The sequence below is a fragment of the Pollicipes pollicipes genome, unplaced genomic scaffold (assembly GCF_011947565.3).
Source record: "Pollicipes pollicipes isolate AB1234 unplaced genomic scaffold, Ppol_2.1 Scaffold_4881;HRSCAF=5763_pilon_pilon_pilon, whole genome shotgun sequence".
NCBI lineage: Eukaryota > Metazoa > Arthropoda > Thecostraca > Pollicipedomorpha > Pollicipedidae > Pollicipes > Pollicipes pollicipes.
Window position 1 is genome coordinate 52893388 of NW_023596576.1, and position 26631 is coordinate 52920018.

The 26631-nt window shown below is 49.3% G+C and overlaps 1 protein-coding gene across 1 annotated transcript in view; it reads left to right on the forward strand.

Moving 5' to 3' along the window:
* The window catches only part of LOC119100588 (uncharacterized), a 76881-nt gene that overhangs the window by 40187 nt on the left and 10063 nt on the right, over positions 1 to 26631 (forward strand). The window contains exons 10-12 of the mRNA XM_037223669.1: positions 10730 to 10884; positions 17159 to 17786; positions 25796 to 25921. Coding sequence (XP_037079564.1) covers positions 10730 to 10884; positions 17159 to 17786; positions 25796 to 25921 — 909 coding nt within the window. The remainder of the gene's footprint in view (positions 1 to 10729; positions 10885 to 17158; positions 17787 to 25795; positions 25922 to 26631) is intronic.

A 26631-nucleotide genomic window follows, 5' to 3' on the forward strand; every position in this document is an offset into this window, starting at 1 on the left:
TATGAGGTAGGAGGGAGGGACTTTCAGTGCACTGCAAATTTGCATGTGGCATTCGCATGGCAGTGTGATGACTACCTGCGTGGGGTTTAATTTTTGGCCTTGTTCACCTCGTTGGCGGTGCCGCGATTCAGCATCTTATTCTCAGGAACAATAGGCATCGACAGTTCAGGGGCGGTCGGCGGGATGATCCGATCAAGGAAAGAATTCACCTGTAATTATCCAAACCGCCTTTCCAAGACACCGAAAAAGCTGTTGACACACTGTAGCAGTCACAAGCGACCAACCGTCTTCCGTTTGAAAGGAACCATGGGTTCGATTTTCAAGTCTGATGGCACTCCCCATGAAGGGGACTGACAGGAGACAATGGTTCTGAGGTGTCAATTTATTCTATTTTTGCTCTTGTCCTGATGGGGAATGGTTGCCAGTCGCAAAGATTTACAAATCAGGGATGTTCGGAGTTTCCTATTCAGTTCAAGACTCCGGCCCTCCCCCCCCCCCCCCCCTCTAAATTTGTGAAGAAGCCAGTGAACTAGAATTGCTTTTGAACTAGGGTGGGAGTGAAAAATTTCAACACAAAAAGACCGTCCGGGAGTGAAAAATTCAATTTACAAAAGATGGAACTTATGAGCTAGTGACTGGTGCTTCAGCAAACAGACATCTATTTCAAGTTGACATGGACGTAATATCATAAACTTAACAAAACAGTTTTGCTTTTTAACATCTGAGCCCACTAAAGTGAGACAGAATACATTAAAGCATACCAACTTCATGACAGTGTAATGAGCATAACAAATTCAGTAACACCAATAATTTGATGCTGCACATTGCACTTCCCTTCCACAGCATTAACACAAAACAAAGCAAAGGAATTCAATAACAAAATAACAACAGAAAATTCAAGAAGCATAAAACACTTTAAAAAAAACTTGGACTCCTACACATCAGCCCATCACCAAGTCAAGCACAATAGGCATACCTCTGCCTTCTTATAAGATGGGGTCAGGGAAAACAAGCATTTTGTCATTGTTCCTTACAAAATACCAATGCTTAATTCCATGAGAGTAGCCTAACTATTTCTAGCCTAAAGAGGCCTTACTTCATATCATCCTGTCTAATCTGTTGCAGTACAGTCATTTGTATCACAGCAGCAGTTGTGAGTTACTGATTCTTGCACAATTCCTATTGCCACTTGCCATGAACTTAAGCAACTTAACCTAACTTAGAGCAGCCCATATGTTGAACACCATCTCAACTCACCTATCTGCTGACAGCAGCACTTGTGATACAAACATGATAAAGCTCTTTTTTTTTTGCTGATTTCAAGTTGCATTTTTATTCAGTGCATTTGTGTATGCTTGCTGACGTCAGACAAAGTTGACAACACAGAAATGAAAACAATTTAAATCACTTTGAACAACTTATTCTGACTGCCGTGGTTAACCTCTGTCAAAGGCAACAATGGGTATGCTCCACAAAACAATAGCTCTTCTCCAAAAGTAACACAACTTTTAGATGGCCATACCAGTTTTGCTGCTTGACTTTTCAGCTGCAGCAAAGGCATCTACTTAGGCTTGTCACTTCATATTTAATGACATAGTTTGAGACGCTGGCTTCACATTTTAAATGGGATGGTCTGACTATATGCTTAGCGCTGATATTTATCTCATATTATAATTGCTATGCAGCTTAGAGTATCCCAGTGTTAAAAATATAATGCATATATGCAGTACAGTCATTTGCCAGTCAGCAAATCATGACAACTATGAAACAAATCTGGTTAAAGCAACCATGAGGCACCGCTTCAAGAAATTTGGAACAAATAATCGAGGATATGAAACAAATAAGCCTATTGCATGCATTGTGGCATTATAAGTTGTCTTAAGACAGAACTTGATGGACTAAAACCGAGGGTGGCTAACTCTGGTTATCAATCATGTGTTGAAAGCAGGTAAGGTAAGCAATTACTTGGTCCACAGGAGACTTACTGGCTTTTTCAGTGCACACTTCTTCCTGGTCCCCCAAAACAAAAAGTCAGTACCGCAGTTTGCACAGTTTGCCGACAGACAGTGTCATCCCACTCACCCTCCAAATCTAAAGATCAATCACGTCCATCAACCTACGAGATTAAAATGCGGAACAAGAAACAGGTATGCATGATAAACATTTCTGGAGGGCAGAACAATTTGGGCAATTCTAGGACACTGTGAAGAAGTGTACGAATCTGGGAGACATCTACATTTAGGGGTGCATCGCATAATTCTGGGCAGGACGCCACTGGACTCGGTCTAATACAGATCGCCGCGTCGCTACGCGTCTCTCTCTGATAGAGCTGACCCGAACCGCTGGACTAAGACATCACAGTTGTCTCTGAGAACAATGTTGGCTTTTTCCTGATGGTATCACGCCTTGCTGTAACATAAAAGCTCTGAAAATCATTCCTTTTGCAGTGCCCATTCATATCATATTTTCTTTACACTTGTGAGCACAGCATTGCATGGATGCAAATATGGTATATTTCATTGCAATTTTTGCTAACATTGCATTGAAAAATTATCCTTACTGAACCATCGACATTACCATTGTATACATTAAGTGCAGGTTGTGAAGGCAGACAGCCTATCGTTCATGCAGTCTACATTCATAGAAGAAATCAAGATAGTTTGTGTAGTGGTGGCATAATTACAATTTCTGTCAGCGTAAGCGTTGTTTTTTATGCATGATTAGGAGGAGGCTGCAACCCTTGGGTAATCTTCAATAACTAAAGCCCAGAGAAAGTTGTTTTCGGTTACAGTTCGCTTTTTTCGCATACTTTTAGTTTTCCAGCTAGAAATGTTGGCTGGGGGGGGGGGGGGAATCAACATTGAAGGGGCCCAACCCAACATGAAAATTGGATAGTGTCCCAGAAATCAATATGAATCGATACTCCTGCGTTATACATTGTAAATATTGCAGATAACTTTAGATTTGCACGCCACTTGAATGCAGAGGGCAATTTTGACTTATTGGTTAAATTTCTACCAATGTTTGGATGTTGGTAACAAAATGCGCCATTCTGCTGTAACAGCTGATGGTTCCATTATCTGAGATGAAGATTTTTATGCTAGCATGTGTGAATTCAATAAAAAGGGATGACAGCCAATAATTTTAACGCTTTCCCTGATTCGCCGGTTCACCTATCGCGGACTAACAAGAGGGGGGTGGGCGATTCCTTGACGCTTGCAAACTAAGAAAGGCAGAGCATTGCAAAGACAAACAAACATTGAACTGTCTTTAACGGGATCTCGAGATTGGTAATGTGTCTTCTATTGTTAATTTACCCCACTAGACTAAGTGTAAGGTCAACTTGTCTTGAAAACCAAAGTATATCAGCTTGGCATGTTCATATATAGGAAACCATGCAGTGCAGTTACGTGGAACACAAAGAGGCGTGTTCCTTGTTGTGCTATGAGTACAATGGCATGTAGTTTATATGTTTTCAACGTTTATTTTTAATGTAAGGCTTCGTTCATGTAGCAGTGCCAACCCTCCGCGGGCGGTCTGCAGAATCGTCCCTTGCTGCTCGCCGTACTCGCTGGCCTTGGAGCGTCTTGCAGTGCTCGTAAAAAGAAACAACGCTTCTCTGAAACCATAAGTGCCAGGGAAACGTTTTTGGTGTCAAAACGCGTGCAGTGGATGCCACAGAGACTAGCAAAGATTTGAGCGGGACTGCGCAGTACGTCGCATTGGCATCCTCGAAAAAACCACAGGGGATGGTCGCATTACCCCCCTCCTCCGTCATGCCACGGCGAGTATCCTGTTCAGAAAGAACTAGCCGCCTGATGTAAAGCTATTAACGAATTTCAATACAAGTCTTTTGTTGGGGCACGGCGGAGGGCGCCCACCAGGCAAAGCATGTCACCGAGTATGCCTAAGGTATGGTGGATAGTTTGATGGCGGTTGAGATGGGCTTGAAACGCGGACGTGATTTTCATAAGGGGGCATGGCCTCGAGGAGACCTCCATATTGGAAGTCATCCACAGCTGCTTGTCACTGGTTTGAAGTCTGCCATGTATTCTGCTGCCCTGGCTATCGAGGTTTTTCGTTTGTGCGGTCGAGGGAAGCAAATCCAGCCCGTAGAACGAGTTTAAACTTGAGGCGCCGGCAAATCCCGAAGATGGAAGAAAACTCCTGTTGTGATTGGACTATCCCATAGTCTAGGGCAGGTGCGCCTGCTTTCCTGGCAGCAGCACTCATCCTGACATTGGCTTGAGGGACAGTGTATAATTGAGCGCATCGAGTGCACAACTATTGTGTGCATGGTATCGAAAATTGGAGTCATGAAAGAGACACTGGCGATAGGCTGATTCGCGATGACGCTACTGGGTATGGACGTCACGACCATTTTGTCATATGACATCGTGTTACCCTGCTGACGATAATTTTTCCTCCCGCAATTAAGTCGGCGACAAAAAGTTTGTATACCCGTGTGGAAGTACCAATTACTTGTCGATGGAACTGCTCACTCTCAGACACCTTCAGTGTCCGTGCTAAAACGTTGTTTGAGGCGCACAGGAACTTTTCAGAATGTGTGGGCTTATGCGGCATTCAGATGCACTTTTCTGCAGCGTAACATATCCCTTGAAGGAGCTACGAGGAACACAAAACTTTACATATATGCTTGGAGACTTCACATCCACCCATACCACGAGGTAGACTGACACTAAGGAATGGGAAAATAAATACAATGTCGGCATCCTTGTGCGCATGCTGTGCCTATGTTATCTGTTATCACTGTAATGACGCAACGTATGCATACAGGCACTAGGTCGTGCTTGGCGCATGTTGCTGTACCCACCAACTGACCCAATGCCGACATAATACATGCCTACAGTGCGCACTTTGCTTGGTGCTCGTTGTTCATGCATCATTTTTTTTACATGGTCACGAATTCAACTCTCAAAATTATCCATAAGCCACGGATGCTTTGGGAAAGATGTGTCTTAACTCATTTATATATATATATATATATATATATATATATATAAAATGCCGCGTATTTGCGTGCGATCCGATCCGCGATCCGAATCGATCGCGATCCGAATTTGCCGCGATCCGAATCGAGGTTATTTCGTTTTTGATTCGCTTCTCCTGTGTATGAATCAGAATCAGAAACAAATAAAGCATATTTGAATTATCCGATTCAGGTCATGGTTCGGCTCCAAAATGTCTGTCCGAGTTTATGTGAACGACGGAAACGTTAATCAAGTACACGTTTGTTTAGGACACAGCGCCTGGTCTTAGTTGCATTGTGGTTGTTCAGATATTTTAAAACTGCGAGCTCTCCCGGGTGCCGGCTGGGGAAGTAGGGACATAACTTGCGAGGAACGAAGCGCTGGTTTTTCGACGAGCATCCGCACGAAAACTTAAACGTAAATTTTGCATTCGTATTCACTTCGCAAGCAAACAAGGTAAAAGACGTCCTTACATGATATAAATGTCTTGCATGTACCCAGCCCTTAACGAACCCGAGGCGTAAGTTGTCAAAAGGCAAATAAGCTTGATACATTACCTGATATTACTATTACAGCGATGGCAATGCAACGACGTTTATTTAGCTTCATTGCGCTGGATGCATTGCGAGTTTTCCGCTGGTAAAACGATTGATAAATAGCAGCCCTGGGAAGCCGCTATTCGTGAAATATCGGACGAAAAGCAGCCTCGGTGAAACAACGGACGAATAACAGCTTCGGTGAAACAACGGATGAATAGCAGCTTCGGTGAAAAACGGATGAATAGCAGCCTCCGTGAAACAACGGACAAATAGTGGCTTCGCAAACAAGAGCCGTCGGAGTCATGATCACAATGGTGTTCTAACGGATCATATACACAACAGTTGCAAAGTGAATTGGTGTAGGCAATAAACCGTGGCTCAACGAGTGTTGGCAAGCTTTTACGAGGCATTTGGGCTCTGTTCGAATGCTGACAGCCGGCCGAAGGGGGTTCGGCGATGTCGCTTCAATGCTAGATGAGCCCGTTGACAAGTTGTTGTTAGAGATGGTTATTGTGTGTCAAAATCACGATCGCGATGACAGGAAAGACATGCAAGCTTCAATGTGGGGCGCGGTTGGAGCACTTGATTGATTTTGCAGAGTAGGTACCCAGTGATGGAATTTGTTTAAGTGAATTAAGGCCAATCAAGATTTCAAGTTATTTTTACCCAGGATCCCAAAGGCCCACAGTTGAAGCCAGGAACATTGGAGGCGATATATAGCCAGTGTAGATATATTAAAAGCTGCTCCTGTTTGGGCAGCGGTTATGCACAAGTTTTCACGTTTGCGTATGCGACTAATGCATTCCGCTTAAAGCAAACAGCAGAGCAAAGAGCCCCTCGCGAAATGAAGAACACCAGATGCATGGGGAAGCGTGAAGGCTCCCGGCTGGCGTAGCGGCGCGGGTCTCCTGCACCACCGGGGCTGCCTGAATGTGTGCAGGGCAGTGTCATATAATTGCCGACTTTGGGTGTAAAGCAACACCCTATGAGGAGGAATTTTCACTCCTTTTCTCCATATTTTGTATGAATTTCTCCCTCCTGCCTGACATTTTCTAATCGCACTTGCCAAACCCCTATTTTTCTTTGTGAGGTTTTCAGATGTCATCCAAAACCGAGCTCACTTGAAATCACCAAGCATAAACGAGGCTCCACAGAACTTGAACATCTATGGATATGTCCTGCTTCACCTACATCTGAATCATGTTTATGTATGCACAGAGCAAAGGCGCCAGGTGCCTCCAAGCCCAAGAACCCAAACGACTTCAGCTGCTTGCACGCATTAAGTTTGGTTTGTTTACAAAATGCATCACAATCGGCAGCTGTGTGCCAAATGCAACGTTTTCACGCATCCGGTATTTTTTATTTATTTTTTGGTCTCCACCACGCCACGAAGGCAGAGCCTGGTGCAAACAACGGCGAGGCTTGGCAAACAATTTGACTCCGCGTATTTCTTTCTTCCCGAGGAAGCTTGACCTCTGAATTGCATCATTCCCGAAATGTAGGAGTGAAAAATTCAAGAAATGTCTTGTAAATAAAATTTACAAGATGAATATCGCCATTTGAGTACTTATGTTAACAGATTTTAAGTCAAATGAGCTAATTACAAAGTTTGGCCAGGAAAGTGTCAGCCTTTAGATTTTGTTAACCATTTTTTGTTCTTCTTGGTATCGTACGAGTGTGATACCACTTCATTCTTCCTTCCTTTTTTATTGCCTTAAGAGGTAGCGTCTGTTGCTTAAAATGCTGACCAATTTCTCTACAGCATGCTCCAACTGCAAACTTGTGCGTATTTGATACATCACTTGGATTAACTTGCCAGCCGCTCAAACATGCTTGATATGCATCCAAGAATGAACAATTCACAGGGAATAAAGAAGACAGTTTGAACCACGGAAATTATTTTTACCGACATTTTTGCCCCGTTAAACGCTCGGTTAACCGTTTTCTTGGTTCATGGCGGTGCTCAATAATGATAAATCTAAGCCCTTCGAGTGTCTAACTCACCAGGCTACCTGACAAGGCTATCTTAATGCTGTCGTATAGAGCTTTGGGACTGACCTGACGCGGTTAATACAGAAGTGTTGGATGGCGTAATTCTGCCCTCTGGAGATGTTTATCATGCACACCTCTTACTTGTTTCGCATTTCAAGCTCATAGGTTGGTGGGCATGGTTGATATTTATATTGGGCGGGGGGGGGGGGGGGGGAGTGGGATGGCTCTGTCTGCCAGCAGACCATGCAAAAGGTACTGACTTTTTGTTTTGGGGAGCAGGAAAAAGCCAGTAAGTCTCCTGTGGAACAAGTAATTGCTTACTTTACCTGCTTTCAACACATGATTGGTAACCAGAGTTAGCCATTTTCTGTGTTAATCAATCGAGTTTTGTCATAAGACAAATTGTGATGCCACAAGGCATGCAATGGGATTATTTTGTACCATATTCTTGATTATTTGTCCCAAATTTCTTGAAGTGGTCCCTCATGGCTGCTTTAACCAGATTTGTTCCATAGTTGTCATGATTTGCTGACTGGTAAATGACTGTACTGCATATATGTACTATATTTTTAACACTGGGACACTAAGCTGCATAACAATCATAATATGAGGCAAATATCAGCACTAAGCAAATAATCGGATCATCCCATTTAAAATGTGAAGCCAGCATCTCAAACTATGTCATTAAACATGGATGGACAAGCCTTAATAGATGCCTTTGCTGCAGCTGAAAAGTCAAGCAGCAAAACTGGCACGGTCATCTAAAAGTTATGCTACTTTTGGAGAAGAGCGATTGTTTTGTGGAGCATACCCATTGTTGCCTTTGACAGAGGTTAACCACGGCAGTCAGAATAAGTTGTTCAAAGTGATTTAAAGTGTTTTCATTTCTGTGTTGTCAACTTTGTCTGACGTCAACGAGCATACACAAATGCACTGAATAAAAATGGAAGTTGAAATCAGCAAAAAAAAAGAGCTTTATCATGTTTTTATCGCAAGTGCTGCCGTCAACAGATAGATGAGTTGAGATGATGTTCAACATATGGGCTGCTCTAAGTTAGGTTAAGTTGCTTAAGTGCAAGGCAAGTGGCAATAGGAATTGTGCAAGAATCAGTAACTCACAACTGCTACTGTGATACAAACAGTTTAGACAAGATGATATGAAGTAAGGCATCTTTAGGCTAGGCATAGTTAGGCTACTTTCATCGAATTTAGCATTGGTATTTTGTAAGGAACAATGACAAAATGTTTGTTTTCCATGACCCATCTTAAAAGAGGGCAGAGGTATGCCTATTGTGTTTGACTTGGCGAGGGGCTGATGTGTAGGAGTCCAAGTTTTTTTTGTTTGAGTGTTTTATGCTTGTTGAATATTCTGTTGTTATTTTGTCATTGAATTTGTTTGCTTTGTTTTGTGTTAAAAGTGCTGTGGAAGGGAAGCACAAAGTGCAGCATCAAATTAGTGGTGTTAATAGTTTTTGCGCTCATTACACTGGCACGAAACTACTACGCTGTAATGTATTCTGTTTCACTTAAATGGACTAAGATGTTAAAAAACAAAACAGTTTTGTCAGGTTTCTGATATTACGTCCATGCCAACTTGAAAAAGATGTCTTTGCTTGCTGAATCATCAATCACGAGCTCATAAGTTCCATCTTTTGGGAATTGATTTTTGTCACTCCTTCACGGTCTTTTTGCGATAGAATTTTTCACTCTCACCCTAGTTTAAAAGCGATTCTAGCTCCCTGGTGCAGAGACACTGCACGTCCACGAATCTAGTGCACCGCGTGCTCCATTTGCAACGCGCGCCGAGTCTTCCTAACGCCAAACTCGGCGTTTCGGGCGGTGCCGGCTCTCTACATTTTCCACGCGTCCGACTGACCGTCACCCAGCGGCACTTTCCGTACCACGCCGCCGTCGCGCGGAACCGGCTGCCTGCGACGGCCGTCTGTGCCCCGCCGCGCCAGGCATTCTTGACTGTTTTAAATCCCTGACACATTGACTGAAAATGTGTATCTGCACGTATGTGTGTATCTATGTGCTGTGCTTGGGTTTTTTTTCTTGTACGACTAGGCGTAGAACAACCACCACGTGCATTCGCCTTAAATGAAATAACTTACTGTAACTAACGCAGCTGTGTACGTCCTTAGCTCAAAGACTTTTGTCGGCGCACTTAGTCTCTTGAGGAAACGTGAGACCCGAGGCCAAGGTATGAGGGGATATTGTGTTTTTATCAGCAGGACCACTAGCGCCAACAGAGCAGGAACGACGCCGCTAACATCACGCATATTTGTCGTAAAAAAACACCGCAAAGCATTCAAACTTTCAATTACCCACAGCTACCCAAGTGATTGCATACAAAGATCCGTGGACCTCGCTAGGTATGCTCACCAAAACTGCAGTCGGTGTCAAATAAATCACATTCTAGTGATACAAGGCCATGTATGGTGAGCTTCAGAGGTTTCACCAGGTCAACATATATTTTGTTAGTTTTTTTCTTTAACGTGAACGTCCTTAACGTACGCTTGGGCACACTCACTGGACCCGGCCGTAATGTGATGCGGTCTTGATCCGTGATTTGACAGCAAGGCGGCATGTTGCAAACGAGGAAAAGATGACGTTTTGTTTGGTGATGGCTGGAAATCTTTACCGTTATGACTCTCTGTGCAACACGACAGATGTCCCAGACAATTACGAAATTCATGGAGCGTTTCATGTGCTCTGTTGTGTCATGATGCAAATGCCAGTTTAATGTTACTTAAATGAAGATTGATGATAATCAGAGGTGTCAACCGCCGTGTAAATGTATTTGATGCAACGGTTAAACTAGATGCTGGGATGACATAGAATGGAATAATAGGCGATCCGTAGGCGATCGTGGTTAGTGAGAATGCCTTGACAATGCCAGTCTAGAATAAACGCTGAGGCCCAGAAAACTTACATCCAATTAAATTTCACCTCACATCGGGCTAGGATTAATGGTGTTCTCCAACATTCTACGACAGAACCTCTGCTGAATATGCAGCAGGCGTTTAGCAATATCTCCCGGGGCCATCTTTCAGGATCGAACCTCGTGACGCTGCGTGCGCCGCAGCCTGCCAGGCTGTGCGATATGCGTGCAATTCTGTTCCGGGTCAGTTGTTCACTGCACCACGCGGCACCCGATGCCAGCCGGCGGACCGCACGTGACGCTCGCCCCGCCGTCCTTCGCAGGCGCAGCGAGCTGCTGGGCTGCATGTCGTTCGGCGTGTCCAACATCATGACGACTGAGATCACTGGCTGGTTCCGACTACTGGCCGAGTCGATCGGACGGAGTCGGCACTTCGCCGTCCGCACTCCCGCCGGCGGCAGGGCGCGGCACACCGCAGGTACGTCACCCTCGCCCGCTCTGGCCGCAGCACACCGCAGGTACGTCACCCACGCCCGCTCTGGCCGCGGCACACCGCAGGTACGTCACCCTCACCCGCTCTGGCCGCGGCACACTGCAGGTACGTCACCCTCGCCCGTTCTGGCCGTGGCAAGTCACAGAAACCATACCTACCCAGGCTAGGTTCCAACACATTGGAAGTGCAAACTTTACAATGGGCAAGTTACGATATTGTGCGCATATAACGCCGTCCCCAAACAGATTATCACATTTGCAGGTTGACAACCGTATGTTCTGATGAACTGTGACCTGGTCCGTTCTGATTTGATATGACCACGGCACTTTGGTGTTAGTACACGTCCGGGTGGCCGGTTGGATACTTTTTATTCGGGTAGGGGTCAATTTGACCCCCTGAGATCTCAGAAACTAAAAAAGCCAGACACACCAAAATTCACAGAGTTTATTGGCCTATGCGTGAAATTACTTAAGTCAAAGTTTAAAGTTCGTAGCTCACGACCTTTTGGTCAAATAAGATCAAACAAGGTCAAAATCCAGGCTGGTCTTCAAAGCTTCCCTAGAACCCAGATATATGTTCTAAGCAAAAATTGTCATGCTCATTTAAGGTTGGTGACCTTTTTGGCATTTTGAAGGTCGTAGTGGCCACAATCGTACAAGACTGCTTTCAATTTTGCAGTTGAATAAGCGGTAAAGATTACGTTAGGCAGTGCTTTCCTGACAACAGGATGTTGAACTAGGCCGTTTTAGGTCAGTGACCTTTTCTGACCGTTAAGAAGTCCATGGAAGATTAAAATGTGGTTCCTTTTACCATTTAATTGGAAATGAGCACCAGAAACTAGACACACACCAACCTATAGAGTAATAAAATAGGTTTTTGACCTTGATCTGAGCTTTGTACCTGATCCTAGGTCAAAATAATTTGTTAATTTAATTGTTGTGTTGCCTAAGAAAGGATCCTAGGGATGTAGGGATTCGTCTAACACTCCGTTGTTACATCATATTGAAGGATTCCCTAGAAATTGACTTCGCTGAGTCCATGGCCTGACTTAAACTTGCCATAGGTCAGCGACCTAAGAAGGAATGTCTCACTTTTTTGTACTAAACAATCTGCTATTCAGTTGTCTTCAGGTGTGCAAAATTTAGCGTGGATACGCCGTGCCGTTTGGAAACCATTCGGGAAAAACCGTCCCGGCTCAAATTGCCCTCCACCCGAGGGCTTGTTAGCGCCAAAAACAACATTCATCACTTTATTTCTCAAAGAAGAAAGAGGAAAATGGAAAGATAAATGTGATATTTCGGCTACATGCGTTTATCGAAAAGAATAACAAATTCAAATTTCTCTGCCGATTTTACTGGACGTTTCAGTTTTTTCTTAAAAAAAAAATAGCTAGCCACAGTTTTTACAGACCACCAACATGCAGGACATTAAACAAGGAGCAATTGCCAGTCATTTCTGCGATTCAGTGGACATATAACTGAGAATTAAAATGCGCGAGAAATACCTGTATATGCAAATGAATTCAAGTTAACAGTCGTCACGCGTAACACATCATTTACTTCTGCAAGCGATTTCAAGTTAACACGCACGTCGCATCACGCATCACTTTTACACGCAAACGATTTCAATTAAACAGACATCGTGTATCAAACGTCAGACAACACTGATACATGAAGGCGATTTTAAGCCAGCATGCATAACACATCAATACACTAGCCACATTCAAATAATCGTTCATGACGAGTCCTGTACACTGACGTCTGGTCGCCAACTTCTTATAAAAATAGATCCACCATTTTTCCTGTCTGGATGGTGCCGTACTTTGAAGATACCTTTGAGCTCTAAAGGGAAATGGTTCGTACTTCCTCGGATTTTGACTTTAGCGTGTTCTGTCAAAAAAATGGTCGCCGAAGAGTTCATTTTATTCTCTGTTTCATTTTGAGCATCTCGCAGGTGTTCATCACAAATGAAACGAGTAACACGCATGGACTTCTCAACAAAACCCATGTACTTCCCACGTTTTTCGCGCAGTTTACGCTTGAATTCTTAAACCATATTTCTTCACGTGCAAACCCCTGAAAACCCAGGCATGCATATATGACACCCATCGCACCCCGGGCACTTATGCTTCGAGACAATATATTTAACTAGATAGTTATTTAGCTCCTAATCGAGTGTGCCCGAGGAGGTAACAGATGGGGGGGGGGGGGGGCGACATGAGCGCGTGGCCAGTTTCCGAGCAGGTTAGTACATCGGGCCCCCGTCAAGAGCCCAGGGACCCCCATTCAAAAAGAAAGTCCTCAAGACCCAATAAAGAGGGGCCCCGAAAGATAAAGTGTGTCCGAGCGTCTCAACAGATAGGGCTTCTAACAAGAGCGTAGGGCCCTCCATTCAAATAGGAACCACTCAATACCCGATGCAGATGGCCCCCGAACGATAAAATGCACCTCAACAGCTTATCAGAAGAGGCCCGAAAAGAGCGTTAGGCCCTCCATTCAAAAAAGAAGTATCCAAAGCCTATGCAGAGGGCTCCCGAAATATGGAGTGTACCATAGCAGATTACCAGACGGCCCCGGACAGGAGTGCAGCGCCCTAAATTCAAAGGTGGTGAACAGATGGGGCCGCCGACAAGAGTGTAGGGCCATCCATTCAAATGTGAAATACCCATGGCACAATGTAGAGGGCTCCGAATGATCGAGGGTGCCCGAGAATGTTAACAGATGGGGCCCCGAGAAGACCTTCACTCAAAAAGCAAGTACCCAAGACCCGACGTAGAGGTCACCCAACAATTGGATGCACCGGAGCAGCTTATCAGAAGGGGCCGCAACAAGAGCATAGAGCGTAGGTCCCTCCATTGAAGTAACAAGTGCCCAAAACCCAGTGCAGAGGGCCCCCGAAAGATGGAGTGTACCCGAGCAGGTTATCAGATGGCCCCGATATGAGCGCAGGCCCCTAAATTCAAACGCTAAGACTCAATGTGCAGGGCTCCCGGACAATCCACTTTGGCCAAAGAAGTTAACAGAGAGACAAGTGCGTAGGGCCTCCATTCAAATAGGGCTTCCCCAAGGCCCAATGTAGAGGGCCCCCGAAAGATCGAGTGTATCCGAGCGGGCTATCAGATGGCATTGACAAGAGCGTAGGTCCCTACATTAAAATACCCAATGTGCCGGGCCCCCAAACAATTCAGTGTGCCGGAGCAGGTTAACAGATGGGGCCCCGACAGGTGTGCAAGGCCCTCCATTCAAATGGAAAGCACCCTGGACCCAGTTTAGAGGGCCCCGACCGACAGAGTGTGCATAAGCAGGTTAACAGATGAGCCCCCGACAAAAGCATACGGCCCTAAGCAGGTGACCTAAAATTGGAAGCGTCCTAGACCAATGCAGAGGGCCCACGAGCAAATCGCAAGCGTGTCGGTAGGTGAACCGAAACCAACGTAAAGGGCCCCCGAGCCACCGAGAATACCCGAGCAAGTTAACATGGGGGTCCCCTGCTATAGCCCACAGAGCCTTTCTGGCGACTGGAAAGAATCCGTGGAAGGCCTCTGATTGACAAGAGCGCCCCGGCACGCTAGCATGAAGAGCACAGAAGCCGTGCAGGTCCCTCCGAGCAAACGCAAAGCAGTCAGGGCTAACGTGGAAGGCTCCTTAACGATCGAAATGACCTTGCAAGTGGGCATATAGGTCCCCGGAAACAGGATAGGACTCTGGACAGCGTGATAAGGCTTATAATTTCCAATAAACAACTTTTTCCATAATTGAAGATTTTTATCTTTTCTCGAAGGTCATTCACTCTCGTTTGCAGCTCTTCTCGGTGGCCTGGAAATCCAACGAATTTTTTGTGTTTTGTGTTAAAAAACTGTACCTGTTTGGTCACCTACGGGCCCCTTCGGAGCCTATGGGTCACTTCGGGGTACCACGATGGGTCATGGGCCCCGTGACCACTCTCTCTGGATCCGCCCCTGACTCAATCTGTGGTGAAGGTTGGTGCGGGGGAGGGGAGGTCACAGCGGCCACGTGCCAACAATTAGAGGACCAGGCGGAGATAACAATGCCGCTGAGATGTATTGGTGCAGGTATGTGGCATGCACTATCATATAAATACCGGTAGAATGGTGTTCTCTATTTCAGTTACACATTGAGACACATACAGGTAAAACGAAGAACACCAAGCCACCCGAAACAAGGTGGTTGAAGTCCGGTTATTTTTGTTTCGAGGTAGGCTCTTCTACGCGACGTGGTTCACATCACATCCGGACAACTCGTAGATACCGGCTAGGCTTCGGGCCCAGCTAAATACAAGGAGCGTATGTCCAGAGCCGACGATATTGACGGAAAGGCCGAATGCCCGCGCGGGTTCTTATCATGACCGGCACCTGACCGTACAATGAAATAAATCATGGCTGAGCTTTGCGCGGCATGAACATCTCATAACTTTACTTAAATGCCTATGAACTGCTCCAGAAAATCCGGCGCAAGCGTGCAAAGTGGGCCCAAGCAAAAGCCTGCTGCCGCCACGGGAACCGAACCCGCCACCCTCTCGTTACGAACCTGGCAACATACCGCGGCGCTACGCATCCTCGTGCATCCGAGTGTCGAGATAATTATCCAAAGCAAAACTATGGCAGCGATGCTCACTGCGGATTGGAGGTGCCAGTTCGTCGGCGACTCAAATTTGCGGGATGTGATTTGTGGGTTACATCGGGCCCAGTACTAGTTCTGGCTGTTGATTGGCGGAGAACGCGTGCGATTGGTGGCTTGTGTTTGGCGGAGAGGCGGCCTGGAATTTGCCATCGAAGCGTCTGCAGCCGGCGCCACAGTCCGCTTCCGATCCATCGCAGATGCCTGCACGAATTTAACCGTTAATATGTTGCCTAAAGGTAGCAAAGCTTAGCTCTCAACCACCATTTATTTTAGAACATTTGTATTGATGTTTCGTCGTTTTAAAACTGCGATATTGGGAAAACATAGAAAACTAACGCCGCGGCGATGCGAAGGTTGCAAGGAACATTATCTGTTTGTGTCCAGGTATATCGATGGACATAAATGGTAAATAACGCGAACATTGTTGAGCACGATGTATTTTCGGAATATCCCGAAGAATAAGACAAAAAGGTTTTTAAAACAAGTCCAGACAAGTTTATAGCAAGAAGCGCGAAAGCAAAAACGCATATCTGCTGCATGTACTGTAGGCACTCCAACACGTTTTCTAAGCAGCTTGACGTAAAAGCCTCATATGTAGCGTTTTGCTGCATTCGGCTGCCGCTGTGAATTTCTACATTAAGCCAAAATAACCAGAGGTCCAACGCTCAAATCTGTTTATGACTGCATTTTGCAGCACATACACGACGTCTGTCAATGTGCTTGTGTTGCGACTTGTGTTAAAAACAAACAAACGGGTTGAAAGACGCAGTAATTGCGCTTATTTGACGGCTGAATATCAATAAGTCACGGAAAAAGCATACGTTTACGCTGTTTTTCCTTTCGCCGGTAGCTGGATGCGCTGGGGTTAAAAGCGCAGAAGCTACCAACTATCCTTTTTTCGTAGTAAAGGTAATCAATATGTTGCAATCCTTACGCTCGAGTGGACGTTTGTGATATATACACTTAAATCATACCGGTCCAGGTTAGAACAGAACGACGCTCATTTCATCCCTGGAAATTGTTTGCAATTTGCGCGCGGATGTGTACCGTATGTAACCTAATTCTGCTCATGGCCGCGTCATTTTTATCAACGTATGCAACCAACTCGAAGTTGTACAAATGTGGATTACGGCTGTCTCGCTTGAGACGGCAGCCGTGCTGCCTACGGTCGGACATTTTCCGTTTTAACTTCGAGCCGTGCAACAAAGCAACTCAAGGTGTGCTCAGTAAGATGCACTGATAGCTTTGTTCTTACAGCAGCTCAACGCACAATGGGGTGGTGGAGGAACAAGACGATGTTTTGGACATCACTCCGGGGCTTAGCTCTGGGTACTTTCGGCGACAATCTCCTCGTTTTGATCTCACAGCGGTCCGCACTGTGCGCAGCTCACGTAGCGCAAAAACGCAGAACGGAGAAGCAAGACATCAAAGCCGAGTGCAGCACTTCGTTTGCTGTGGTCATGTTCGATCTGATCAGACGGCCCAGCTGTGTGACTCCCAGATGTCGCCGTCGTATGTGCAGGGCTACTCTCAGAGATAGCGTCTTTGACATGAATTGATATCACTGGCATACAGTTAGCAGCTGTTGTAAGCCTCACACGAACGCCCGCGTCTTCCAGATTGCAGCGACCCCTGGCAGGAGCGGACATGGGAGGAGCCTCGCGCGGGCGGCTCGGTCGTGACCTACCGTCGACCGGCACCGAAGTCGCCCCCGGCTCCGGAGCTGGGGGGTGACGCCGCTCCGGGCAGCGGCTCCGTCACATGCCCCACACTGGGCAGGCAGCGGGTCTCAGGACCCGTGCCGGGTCAAAGGCCAATCCCGAGCCCCGTCCTCAGCCGGAGGCCGGTCCCGAGCCCCGTCCTCAGCCGGAGGCCGGTCCCGAGCCCCGTCCTCGGGCGGAGGCCGGTCCCGAGCCCCGTCCTCAGCCAGAGGCCGGCCCAAGTTACGTCCCAGGTCGCGCCGGGGTCGGCTCCGGGCGCAACGGACAGCGGCCGGCCTGCAGCCCCGCCCCTGCAGCAGCGCCGGAGGGCCCTGGTCGGTCAGGAGGCCGGCCGGCGGACGGCGGCGTTCCTGGTCCACCCGAACGCCGCCAGCGGCAGGATAGCGAGCTCCGGTCAAGAGGCGGGCCGCGCGCTCAGCGTCCCCTGGGAGGCGCAGCGCGTGCCGGCAGGGCCGTACCACCACATCAGCATTCAGCGACGTCAGAAGGGGTTCGGCCTGTCACTCGCATGGACATGTCCGCCCAGGTCAGTACAACCCATTTAGACAGCCATTTGATCTATTTGTAAGCGTCATACTTGGCCACCAAGTAGTCCGCCGCGAAAAATGACTGCGAACGCGTGCTGTTGGTGATTATTTTTCCCATTGCGGCAAGCTAATAACTCTTTACAGTTCGTGGAACCGTTATCATCCAGAGTATGGAGGAGGCCGGGCTATGTCGTTGTGACCTTTGCTAGTGGGGGATGCGGAACGGCTTCCCGATGTATCATATGTGTACGCCATTGTGACTTTACGGGACAGACGCAGAAATGCCGCCGGCTGACCATATGCTCACGCTGCGTCAGCCGCTCCGGCGAGCATTCCGATGAAATCTCCACCGACTGAGCCTCTCGTCGTCCAGGACGTTGCCGTGTTTTACCACGCGCACCGGCCGGCCAGAGATAATCATACGGGCCCCCACTGATCCCCGCGCACCAGCCTGCGAACAGAGGCGCCCATTGGAAATGACAGGCACTCATTGTGGGATGGAAACCGAACGAGAAGCCGTTGAGGTGGACTCGGTTCAGTCTATTTCAATCAGACGGTACATTATCCGGTCGCTTTGTTTACGACCCCTTTGCTATTCGGAGACGTTGGCGCGTCGGTGGCTGGATGATTGAGCCGTAAAGGAAGACCGTAAAGTTTTACAGACCATCTCGACTCTGGTCTAGCCACCGGCGGAGAGCCGCCAACGGGGAGGTGACCCCCACGCTCACACCGGTCATCCGGCACCGTGGCACGGAGGGTGGCAGTTCTCTTCTGACCGGCCACCCGGCACCGTGGCACGGAGGGTGGCAGTTCTCTTCTGACCGGCCACCCGGCACCGGGGTACGGAGGGTGGCAGTTCTCTTCTGACCGGTCACCCGGCACCGTGGCACGGAGGGTGGCAGTTCTCTTCTGACCGGCCACCCGGCACCGGGGTACGGAGGGTGGCGGTTCTCTTCTGACCGGCCACCCGGCACCGGGGTACGGAGGGTGGCAGTTCTCTTCTGACAGGTCAACCGGCGTGGATGTGATGTCCTGTTGTGTCATTGGTCAGTCTCATGTCAGCTATTCTTGCTAGTTGTTTGGGGTGACTCTTGCCAGTTTGGGGCGGGTCTCATTTGCATTTTGGCTACTCGATCAGGTCGCGTGCTCTGATCATGGCGATGCTATATCATGATACTCCTAATCGGCTGCCTAAACTTGAAGCCAAGGTCCACGTGATAATATTTAGGGGGGGGGGGGAGGAAACCGCGTAGAAAGTTGCCGCACTTTCTCCGTAATCAGTTGGAGGGCCGCACTGTTAACTTTAGGCGACGCTGCGTGCCATGGTGGTGCGGCACCGTCAATTGAACATTAAGAGCAAAGGTCGCACTACTCCGCTGTTTTGTAGCAGTCGCTCGCAGCCGCTCGCACCCGCCCCGAGCAGCGGGACGGGTGCTCAATGACGGGCCGCGCCCTCCGCCGGGAGGCAGAGACGCGCCGCGGGCCACCGCTGCTCGGCCCGCCGCAGACGCCCCAGCCGCCCACGCCTAGCCGAGAACGGTGCCGTCGACGAGAAACGCTCAGCTCTGGGGATAATTGCTGGAGGATAGCGCCATGTGATGTTTCTGTTCTCCAAATTTGGTGTCCGATCTCAGCCGGCGTGGGTCAGTTGGTGGGAATGGCCGTTTTGCAAACCATCCGCGGCGGTGTGGGTGGGTCTGTCTCAGCACTTGTTATTTCCCCTTGCCTGAGTTGGATTGCGGCCGGGGGCGGGCAGGGTCAGGGGCAGATGAGGGTCAGGAGGCGGCCGGACCGTGGCGGACATTGCGGCGCGTTAAACTTTCGCCGCAAGAGTCTAAATGTTCCCGCCGAAATGAGAGTGTTCTGTCGGACTGTGAGGGTCAGAGTTCACACCACCACTACTGCTTGGCGTGGGAGTTGATCCCAGAAATTTCTCCAAAACAAGTTTGGGCCAAGTTTAACACACTTGTCCGCTGGCTTGGATTTACTTCGTTTTTGTGACTGTTTATATGCGCATAACTTTTTAATGAAAACATTGTTCTCAAAGGTCATTGGAACTACGAAGGTCATTTACAATGTAGAGAACATAGTCTTCAACAGGATGGATGCATTTGCACGACAGTCTATGTGCTTTCGGGTCTTAAATTTACGATCATTGTTCGGTAATATTTGGCACGGCCAACATCGTTCTAGTGTGGAAAACATCCCCTCACACAAAACCACGCTTACGGATTGCAATTGAACGGTATTAATGCACGGCAGTGCCAGTAAAGCTCGCGCGTAAAGGAACGAGAGCAGTAAAGGTGTGTGTTCGTGAGGGGCGGAGTTGGTTTTATGTTCTTATAATGGTAGGACTAAAAGGGTGTGGGGCTGGTAACCTGTGAGCTTTTTTAGAGCAGATTTGCACCTGACGCCTTTTGGAGTCAGCATCGGCGCCAGAATCAGCAAAGTTTACCGTAAGTCATGGAAAAATCAATTTCTTTGAAAATGTATGTGAGCGGGACTGGGTACTGAGTGCATTTGATTGCTTGAAATCCGTTACACATCGTGAGGAATCTAAGTTGGTGCAAATGGAATATGGATGTCAACATGTAGATGTTCGTGTTTTTTAGTCCATAGTCTACCTTTATGGTCCGATTTTAGTGCAAAAACCAGAATATGGGTGTACCAAGCTCTTATTTATCGAGTGTATGTCCCACATAAGCTGCCATGTGGTACAGGTCCATCTCGCCACCGGAGTCGGCTCCGTCGGAATCGATTCCTGACTAGGGTCACGCCTCCACCAAGTCTGACTCGGGGTCAGTTCAGAGCTGCGCCGTGCTGTCCGAGGTCATCGTCGGAAATCAACCCAATACGTCTTGAATCGTCGTTTGCTGAAGCGCAACCAAGCAAAGGTCGTGTCTGGAGGTCAGAGCACACCGCACGCCATCCCCTTACACTTCAGCAACGGCTTCTATCAGCCCGGTCCCAGCGCCCATGCCTTGTGGAACAGAGGCGTTTTCGGACGACCAGTCTCTTCCGCAACGGCACGCGAGTACCATGCCATGTCTGAAATATCTGCAATCTCTGCAGTCTGAACCGTTCTTCAAGTCAGCCTTTGGGGTCGTGCAGGCCGGTTGCACGCCACGTGCCACACCCATCAGCTTCCTTCTGCTGAGCTGTGCTAGTTACCCCGCCCAGTGAGGTCTCTGACAGTTCACATAGCTCCTATCTCAGCCCGCGGCGGCCCGCACTCTCGCGGCGCCTCCCTCACGCTTCCCAGCTGTGACCCGCTGGTATGGGCGTCGGAGGCGCCGCGGGCCCGGTACAGAGCCGTCTCTTCTCCTCGCCTGCGTGCGGGAGGTCGCAGCAGGGGCGTCTCCTCCGCGTGCCTGGGCTGGCGGAGACGTTTTTGCGCTGTCTCGCGTGACTGCATCTCCTTAATTCGTGCGGCCGCTGCTGTCTCCGTAGCCGCTCATTACCTGCGCGCCGGCGCCGCAATTATCCGGGAGGTGACGGCGGCGGCGGCTGAGGCGCGCGCGCGCGCTGCCAGCGGCGCGCCGGCCGCCGCAAAAATCTGCCGACGCCGACGCCGACCTTGCCGCGAGCTGCAGCCGACACCCCGGTCAACAGCCGGTCGCACGGAGTACACCTCGGTCAACAAAGCTGGCGGCCCGGCGGGACTGCTTGGCACCCCGGTCAACAGCCGGTCACACAGAGCTCACGGCCCGGCGGGGCTGCTCGGCACTCCGGCAACAGCCGGTCACACAGAGTTCGCGGCCCGGCGGGACTGCTTGGCACCCCGGTCAACAGCCGGTCACACAGAGCTCACGGCCCGGCGGGGCTGCTCGGCACTCCGGCAACAGCCGGTCACACAGAGTTCGCGGCCCGGCGGGACTGCTTGGCACCCCGGTCAACAGCCGGTCACACAGAGCTCACGGCCCGGCGGGGCTGCTCGGCACTCCGGCAACAGCCGGTCACACAGAGCTCGCGGCCCGGCGGGGCTGCTCGGCACTCCGGCAACAGCCGGTCACACAGAGCTCGCGGCCCGGCGGGGCTGCTCGGCACTCCGGCAACAGCCGGTCACACAGAGTTCGCGGCCCGGCGGGGCTGCTCGGCGTGCCGGACATGACTAATCGGGCGCCAGCGGTCGCTACGGGCCGCGTGCGGTTGGCGGAGAGCGACCGAGCACGGCGGAGGTGTCCGTTCGATCCGACCCAGCTGGTGACCGCCGTGACCGGGCCATTGGACCATCGCCATGCACCAGCAATAATCTGGCTTCCGACTGGCTGTGATCCATTCCCAACGCTGCAAGAGTGAAGTGTGGTTTTGAAACTGGAATATGTCACATGAATCATAATGAGCCATCGCTTTGGGTGATTGGTAAGCCTAGGAGTGAAATTTGCGGGCTTCACTAAAGGTACGGAAACGAATACCGAGCGGCGCGTCTTGCATGTCTGTTGGTTGTTGTAGCTGAGATGCTATTTTAACGAATGACTTTCCGGCAACTGGCCTACCAGTTAAGGTGACGACTGACTTAAGGACTAGAATTTCAAATTCCATAGTCCTGATCGTAGAACAGATCGATGAGTCCCATTCAACCTAACGCCAGTCTGCTGCAAAGCCTCGCTGTAGAAAATGCCTCAATCAAGAAGAGCCTAGTCTGCCTGCTCTCGCAGTCCGTGGACCGTGCCGGCAGCAGGCGGCGGCGCTCCGATGCCATGGCGACCCCGCCACCATGGCATCGGGGCCTGAGGCAGGTCACGTCTCGGGGACGGACGGGCGGCCGGCCACGTCGCCCGGGGTCGGCCGGCCACGTCGCCGGCACTGTGCCGTTCTCTTCGGCGGCCAGCGGAGGGACAGTGCGAGCTCTGTGTAACCGTAGCCGAGGTCCTTGCTGCTGGCGACACCCAGGAACGGTGTAGGCCGACCCGCTGCTGCTCGAGTCCCGGGGGCTCGTCATACCAGCAGCGATGACGTCACTCATGGCACGTACCGGCTGACTTGGGTAATGGGAAGGTAAGCACGTGGAGCTGAGTTTTGCCGCTCTGCTCTCAAAATAGGTGGATTACACGACAGATCGGTTAGCCCCCGACACCCTCACCTCCAAGAATTTGGTGAATCTACTTTGTCAGTGGTCTTTGACAGATTGCGTCGAACAATCTCAATGCGATCAAAACAACGTACATAAACCAAAGTCTGAATTGTGTTTGACACTGGTGTGCTGCACATCTTTCCTTGGTTTTTTCTGGCATGGAGAACATGTCAAAGTAGAGTGAATTTGTGTTTGGTAAAATTGAGCGCAATGAAAACGCCATCATTTTTTTATTTCGGTATGTTTTACTCCCTTACATGTCCCTTTTACGTCCGTGATGAAGGTGACTAGACGCACCTGAAACGCAGATATCTGGAATACTGTATTGGTTTTTTGATTATATGACAATTTTTGCGCTAGTTTTATGATGTATCTAATATTATATTTTGATAACTAATTTTATAATAGTTGGTAATTGTTCGCTCATTTTTTACATGTACAGTCAGTATTCTGCCATGTCAAACGCTGTTGTTCAGGATGTGGACCAGCGCAGGTAGCCACACATCTTGACCTGTCAAAATATCCAAGGTGATAGCTAGGTCACCTCTGCTCTAACGGCGCTGAAAACAGCACTTGTGTATTTAAATTAAATGCATCAGGTGTCCGTTAGAGATACATATGGCAAGCAGTTGAACTATGAGGATGTCAGCTGTCCGCTTTGCCTGCGTGGTTCACTGTGTGATCAAACCACGGCATGCTCGCGGCATAGCACATCAACAAAGGACAAAGTTCACAGAAGGCGCATCAGCTGCTTTGATAGGCTGAGTCTCGTCGCGATTGGTTTTCTGTATATAGCGGTTGCCAAGCAACAGACCACTTGTGCTTTTGGCATGTGGTGACCTATAACAAGTCGTATTAAGGATAAAAGGTCTTCTTCCCCACTTAACCCTTCTCGTTATTCATTAACTCCCTCCTCCCTCCCTCCCTCCCTCCCTCCCTTCCTCCCTTCCTTCTTTCCGTCCTTCCTTCCTTCCTTCCTCCGTCCCTCCCTCCCTCCCTCCCTCCCTCTTTATCTCTCCCTCTCTCTTTCTTTCCCTTTCCCTCTCTCTCTCCCTCTCTCCCTCTTTCCATTTTCCCTCTCTCTCTCTCTCTCTCTCTCGCTCTCTCTCTCTCTCTCTCTCTCTATCTCTCTCTCTCTATCTCTCTCTCTCTCTCTCTCTCTCTCTCTCTCTCTCTCTCTCTCTTCTCTCTCGCTCTCTCTCTCTCTCTCTCTCTCTCTCTCTCTCTCTCTCTCTCTCTCTCTCTCTCTCTCTGCTCTCTCTCTCTTCTCTCTCTCTCTCTCTCTCTCTCTCTCTCTCTCTCTCTCTCTCTCTCTCTCTCTCTCTCTCTCTCTCTCTCTTCTCTCTCTCTCGCTCTCTCTCTCTCTCTCTCTCTCTCTCGTCTCTCTCTCTCTCTCTGCTCTCTCTCTCTCTCCTCTCCTCTCTCGCTCTCTCTCTCTCTCTCTCTCTCTCTCTCTCTTCTCTCCTCTCTCTCCTCTCTTCTCTCTCTCTCGTCTCTCTCTTCTCTCTCTTCTCGCTCTTTTGCAGAAATGTCCCGAAGGTGTCAACGAACGCACGAGGAGGAAAGTGCTTTCAGTCCAGACTGCAGCCACCAGTTTGGACTCAACCAGTTTTCATTGTCGTAATGGCACTCTCCGTTTTCGCGAAGTAATTAAGCTGTCGCAAAGCTCCGCCAGCTGCCCGGAGCATCACGACACCGCCTCTCACATGCCGAACATTAGTATAAAGCGCAATCAATCTCTTACTGCGACGTTGGATATTCCAGAGAGAAAGCTACCTATATTCATACGCACGCGCGTGGGCATACAGGCACGTATGTACCTACACACGTTCCCAGACCCGCGCACACACACATACGAGAGTTTGAAACGTTGAGCATGGCTGTGACGTTTGCTGCAAATCGTCGCATCAAGCTGCCTGCAAAATCATCCGCTGTCGTTTTGGCTCGGCGCCAGGTCGGGGCCGTGTGCCTTCAGATGTGTGATCATATCAGTCGGATGCATTGCTCGACATGAACTTTCCACTGTGTCAACCTGAACTTTTCAAAGATGGGAGACTATGGAGAGAAGATGACGAAGAATACGTTTCGGGGATGCTACCAAGACCTTAATTAGAAAGTTGTTTTCGAAGTCCTGGATCCGCAGGCGATCGCTTTTCCTGGAAACCGGGACGGCCTTGCTTGGGGAACACTTAGCTCCACTTGGGGAACACTCAGCTCCACTTGGGGAACGGCCAGGTCTAAAGATGGGCTGATTTCCGATGCTCGTTCAAGCCATTGGGGTGCAGCGATGTTGGAACACCCAGTTCCACTTTGAGAACGGCCAGATCTAAAAATGGGCTGGCTTTCGACGCTTGTTCGTGGCAGCTGGGTGCAGCGGTGGATCGTAACACACAGGGTTTGCAAACATTGCCTCTAGTGTTTGTCCTAAATCTGGGGTTGCTCAATTGCATGAGTTAGGAAGGTGGCGCTACTGGAGCGTTTAGTAACATTCCTCAAAGGAATGTTGGGAGCTCAAAAGGAAAGGAACTCAGCCGCTAAAGACTACTTCTCTAAGCCTTATCTTGGAAGTTACCAAGGCCCTCCGATGTGATATTTGTGGTGCTTATGGTATTTTCCGCTGTGTTTACTCTTGCGGTTTGGTGTTTGTGGAGCATGTGCCGTTTAACTGCGTGTTTTTCGCTGCAACCTCATGTCCTGACTGCGTCCTTCCCCTGTGTTGGCTTAACGTCTCCTTTGCGGCGCGTTTGGTGTGTCTGGTGGCTGTGAGCGTGTTCTACTCGCACCAATAAGGTGCTTGACAGCGCGTCTTCCGCGTTGCAGTTGATGTTGGTGGACCGACCACGTGCGGTGTCTGACGGCGTGTCCTCTGCGTTGCAGTTGATGTTGGTGGACCGATCACGTGCGGTGTCTGACGGCGTGTCCTCTGCGTTGCAGTGTGGTGTTCGTGGAGCCGGGCCAGAGCGCAGCGTTCGCCGGACTCCGCTCCGGTGACTATGTGGTTCGGATGGGCGCCGAGAATGTCGTGCTGATGGACCAAGCGACCGGACTGGAGCTCATACAGTGAGTTTGGACCGTCGGCCACGCGCCGCGGGCGCCAGACAAGCTAGCGACGGCGTGGGGCTGTCCAGACGGGGGCGTTGGGTATATCCGCATGATTTTGCGAGCCTCGGAAAGCCTGTTGGCAATCACGTGTGTTGAATGAAGACTGCTGCGTTGCGATAAGATTGCGGTGGGTCGACCATCAGCTCGTTGGCCTTCTGCTGATGTCAGATTCTGGTGACGCCAGGTTACAAACACTCGTAACGCCGCTGTTCGTTCCCAGCCATGATATCGATTCGTGGCCAGCTCTGGTATGATTTATGATCGCATGGTGCAGCTGCATCTTTATTGCGTGCGTAGCGCCACCGGCGTGGCATAAGCTGCCGTTTTGGATAATGCAAGGAGGAAAGACAATAACGATCCGATCAACCCGAAGCGGCAATGCGAAAAGCTTCCGTATTTGACCTCAGGCTCACTGGGTCACCAACGGATCATGTGCAGGACTTAGGTGTAACATACCGAGGTACGCCATCTTAGAAATCATCAGTTCGGGAATGTCACCAAAGTGAGAAGGACGGAAGAATAGTATCAGGGTGGTTGGTATTAAGCTTGATTGTCCCAAGGCGTTGTCCCTCGATTGTCCCTAGGGATTGCTCAAACGCTAAGGAAGGCGTGAGGCCCTGCGGTGTAGAAAATCGGGCCCCTAAACCTCCTGGCTGTGTTGTTCAATT